This window comes from Hyalella azteca, unplaced genomic scaffold (genome assembly GCF_000764305.2).
Source record: "Hyalella azteca isolate HAZT.00-mixed unplaced genomic scaffold, Hazt_2.0.2 contig13744, whole genome shotgun sequence".
Lineage (NCBI taxonomy): Eukaryota > Metazoa > Arthropoda > Malacostraca > Amphipoda > Hyalellidae > Hyalella > Hyalella azteca.
Window position 1 is genome coordinate 10,813 of NW_025943654.1, and position 4,606 is coordinate 15,418.

At 43.7% G+C, this 4,606-nt stretch overlaps 1 protein-coding gene across 1 annotated transcript; it reads left to right on the forward strand.

Annotated features, from left to right (window-relative positions):
- The first annotated feature begins 853 nt into the window (after window positions 1–853).
- LOC108674996 lies at window positions 854–3,777 on the forward strand. The gene has a single exon (XM_018162986.2). The coding sequence runs from the start codon at window positions 1,899–1,901 to the stop codon at window positions 3,015–3,017; it is 1,119 nt and encodes a 372-aa protein (XP_018018475.1). The 5' UTR covers window positions 854–1,898; the 3' UTR covers window positions 3,018–3,777.
- The last annotated feature ends 829 nt before the right edge of the window (window positions 3,778–4,606 follow it).

A 4,606-nucleotide genomic window follows, 5' to 3' on the forward strand; every position in this document is an offset into this window, starting at 1 on the left:
GCTAAGAGGGAGGGAGACGGAGTGGGCAGAGAGGGAGAAGGGAGGGAGCAGGGAGGGAGCAGGGAGGGAGCTGGGAGGGAGCAGGGAGGGGGTAAGGATGGAGTAAGGAGGGAGCAAGGAGGGAGCAGAGTGGGGGTAGGGAGGGAGGGGGTAGGGCGGGGGCAAACAAGTTCGGTGGTCGGCCTTGAGTGTTGCGAGTTGTGCTCCTGTGAACTGGACCATCTGGCTGACTCCGCCCACAGCTGGTTGCCTAGCTCAGTTCGTAAGGATAATACCAGCTGTCCTTCTACCGTCTGTCTTGTACCCTCTCCTCAACATGCAACATTCTTCCCCATTTATCCATTTCTCACATTTTTTCAACCTGTTTAATCCAATGTTCCATTGTTGGTCCTTACGGGCTCTAGTTTTCTATTACTATTATTATTATTATTATCGGTTGGAATTCACTCAGTGGACGAAGATTTGATCATTTTAGGGAATAAGTGCCATTAATTGTGCGTGGCTGGTTATCAATATTCTGAATTCGTCACTTGAATTTCTGCACACATTTCACCTCGGCATTGCTGGTTTTCATGAAATTTCTAGAATATTCCGCGGGCATTTGGATTGTTAGAGATACAGAAGCTGAGTGACATGAAGAGACTCTAATTTAGGCGTGGCAATCAACAGCTGCATCGTGATGATTTAATGTACTATAGAGGTTTGGTATGAGCCGTGTTGGAGAGGGATGGGTGATCTGAAGAAGGGGGAGAGAAGCAGGCACCCTGCATGTGATTCCGTTGGGTGGAGCCTAACTTGGTTGCCTTGTTTGCGACGCTTGCGAACTACGGCGGCGCACGTTTCAAGTCTGCCACTTTACGCTTGGACGTCGTAGCGGTCGGTCACTCGCCTTCTCGACTCCTCTCTCCGAAGCAGTCTTTTGCAGACGACCAAATCCTTCTTGCATTCAGGAGTGCCCTTGCAACTGGGTAGCCTGGATTAGAAATACCGAAGGATTTACTTGCAGCTTTTCTGTTTTTGGTTACAACAACCAACGCTGGAATAAGCTTTGCTGCTCGTCTGCTTAGTCTCGAGTTTGGAAAGGAGAACATCGATTACAGCCGAGAAGTGTGATTTGTCTTGTTTTGAAACTTGGATTAAATTGTTCAAGTTACTACAAACGACTCATCGAGTATTTGGTCAAAAGTTCCTTCTTGATCATAATATACTCAGTTGACCTCCGCAGACAGTCCGAAAGTCATCCTGTTTTATATATTAAGGAAAGTTGCCATTGTGCTTCCTATCTGCGATAAATACTGTCATATCACATCCGCAAGCGGAACACGAAACAGAGAAGACTCAACTGTTCTACATTCATTCCTAAACGCGAAGGAAATCTATTTCAATACGTTCTCTTTTGAGGCCTGTATTGAATCCAACGACCATCGTTTACTATTCAGTGCTGCTCTTAGTGTGCATTTTGTCCTTCAAAAAGCTCATCGAAGACCAGTTTGAAGTGATCTTGCAGACTTGACCCGAAGTCTCATCTCGGCAAGTTGCTCACCTTCGTAAAGCAAGACTTACGGATTTCCCTTCGGCAGCAGCGACATCTTGGAGCTGCTTCAGCCTTCCTTCCTTTACCTTGATTGAGATAAGCCACGTTTTTGTGATAGTCTCATCGTAATACTATTTCCTACGCCTTTCATGTGACTTCTTGTGTAACCTTATAGAAATATTCCTGTGCATTGCGTTCATATTGAACTGTAACTGATTCAATTGTCATCTATCTCGTGTGAGGAAGTGGTGCGACATAAAGTGCCTGTAAGCTTCAGTCGGTGACAACGATAGCTGGTGTTCGGTCGGCTCGATAGTGCCTTTCTTTGTGATTGAGAGATTTACGAAAAATTCAGCATCTAGAAATGCCTGGATATTATCCACCAGTTCCCATGGCCCAAATGTATCCTCCGGTTAGGTCATACAGCATGGCCAAGCTAAACCAGGGTCCTGCTAGGGACTACAGTCAGTTCGAGAAAGTGAGAGTTGAGAAACAGCACGTGAGCGGTGACAGACGTAAACATCGTCTCTTTGAGGGCCTACGTCGGCAACAGTCCTATGAGGGCGAAGCGGGCTTCTCGCGTTTCCTCAATCAGCCTAATCGTAATGAACGTTTCAACAGCCTACAGCTTCTCGGAGCTAATGATGATGGTCGTTATCTCGATCACTTTATGGAAACCCAACGAGGTCGAACTATGACTCGCGAACCCGTCGAACAACCCAAAGGTAAAGATAGAGCAAAGACCAACAAGCTCTTAAACTCGGCCACAAACTCTCTCAATAGCAAGAACAAGGAAAACAAAATCAGCGTGACCGCAAACGGCGAAATTCTTGCTTTGATCGGAACTCTGACTGGAGCGGCGTCAGTAGACAACATTTATGAATCTGTTGAGCAAATCCACTACCGCAAAACCCTTGAAACGCTGGACCGAGAAGAAAAAGTGCGGTCTATTCATCGTACAGGCCACCCCCTTTTCGACAGTCTGAGAGAAGAACGTGCGTTGGCTGGAGGAAACGACAACGACACCTACGCAACTCTCAACAGCTCTCATAAACGCGTGTCTCGTAGTGCTGCCCCTGGCCGCAAGACTAGCTGCACTAGCAGCCCTGTTTATAGCTCTACAAGTTCCAGTGACGAACTGGATCTTACCCTTCAACGCAACCGAAGGATTTCAGTGCCTATCACTCAGAAGCCCAAAATTGCGGCACTTCAGCAGCAACAAGCGCAACAGCACCGTGCGCAGCAACATCCGCAACGTCCACGTGCTCCACAGCCGCAACAAACTCAAATGCCTCGTTACAGAAAACAGCAGGTGAATGCTCTTTCCCCTAACTCCTCTCCGGTACGTTGGGGATCTGCTGGATCTGAGTCCGACGAAGAATGGATCATTCCTCGGCCCAAATTTTACAACCGGAAGCGCGAGGTCCGAGGTTCGTCGACGGACGAGTCTGACTCTTCGACCAAGTCCAGCCCCATTCGATGACCTTCGCATCGGCCACATGCAAGAACTTAGTTATGATTGGTGAAAAATCTGTTCTAATGTGCATTTAATTATATTAATATGTTTACTTTTATTGAGTTAGTCTGCCCAAGATGTGATAATTATAAAGGTTTACTACTTGATGGGGCCATTGAGACGTAGCACATCGAAAGGGTATTGAGTTAATTTTTTCGTCTTGTTTTATGGGGATGTTCAAAGTTTCAGGTTATAAAAGATACTGATGTTTTTCCGGTATCTTGCATTGCACGCAAAGACACTACTAATGATTATTATTTTCAAATTACTACAATATAAAACGAAACCCATCCTAATTAGACTACGATGTCTTTCAATTAGACTACTCTGCACCTAAATTCCTGTACAATTCAATATCATGGTATACCGGTCCAACCGTACCGTTTCTCATCAGTAGCATTGTACCTAAAGTCCCGTTTTATTCGATATTGTGTACTATGTTCCTACTTTAGCATTTATCATCAGTAGCACTATACCGAACTTCCCGTTTCGTTCAATATCACAGGTTTCAAAACCAGTAGCATTGTACCTAATGTCCCGTTTTATTCAATGTTATATACTTTGTTCCTACTTTAGCATTTATCATCAGTAGCACTATACCGAACTTCTCGTTTCATTCAATATGTAAGATCACCGATGAAGGGTAAGGTGAATTTAGCTTGACTTCAGCTGGCCTATTCTTTCAAAAAAAGTTAAGAGATCGTAAGTTCATCAGCCAATCATTGACGGCTTTTCAAGCAAAATCCACCAATCAGAGACCAGAAAATAGAGCGTAAGTACTTACGTTCACTTAGCGAGTTTTGAGAGTATGGCCCCTGGCAGAACTGGAATGGTCCGCTTACTCCTGCATTTCGCCTTGAACTTTCCGCTGTATCTGCTCTTTACCAAGTCCTGACTGCACTATAAGGACCAGGAAAAGAATGCAACATCTGATATGGATTTCAACAGACCTGTGGAGTTGCATTCCTTCATTACATGAGCGTGTACCTTCAATTTATCCACGTGTCCCATAAATGTTTTTTAGCGTGAGCGGATTTATAGTAGCTTTTATTGATATCATTTTCTTGAAAGGTTATGCATTCCCATAAATGTTTTTTAGCGTGAGCGGATTTATAGTAGCTTTTATTGATATCATTTTCTTGAAAGGTTATATATGCATCTTATGTTTCGGGATAGGTAATCAAGAGATTTTGTTTTGGATTTCGTGTATGTATAGAAGTGAATTAGTTTTATTATTGTTGGATAATTAATCATTGTTGCTCTTTGTTAGAGAATAATAGGAAAATTTTATGTGCTGAATTTTTTTTATTTTGCATTGAGTAACTATTTTATTAAGGGCATAGGCTCATTATTAATTAAACCTTATAGGTTTATGATCTTTATGGTCACGGTAGTTAAAATAACTGTACGTGTTTCACCACATTTGCGCTCGAACTTTCCGTGCGCTGGAACCCAACTCAAGTTTGTGCTCAACTTGTACTGCAGTTGAACCCGTGAGTAACTGAACTTGTCGCGAATTGAACCCATGAACAATTGAACTTGCTACGAGTTGAATC

What these genes read in the sequence shown, in the direction of transcription:
- LOC108674996 (XM_018162986.2), top strand. Translation starts at nt 1,899, where the DNA reads ATGCCTGGATATTATCCACCAGTTCCCATGGCCCAAATGTATCCTCCG.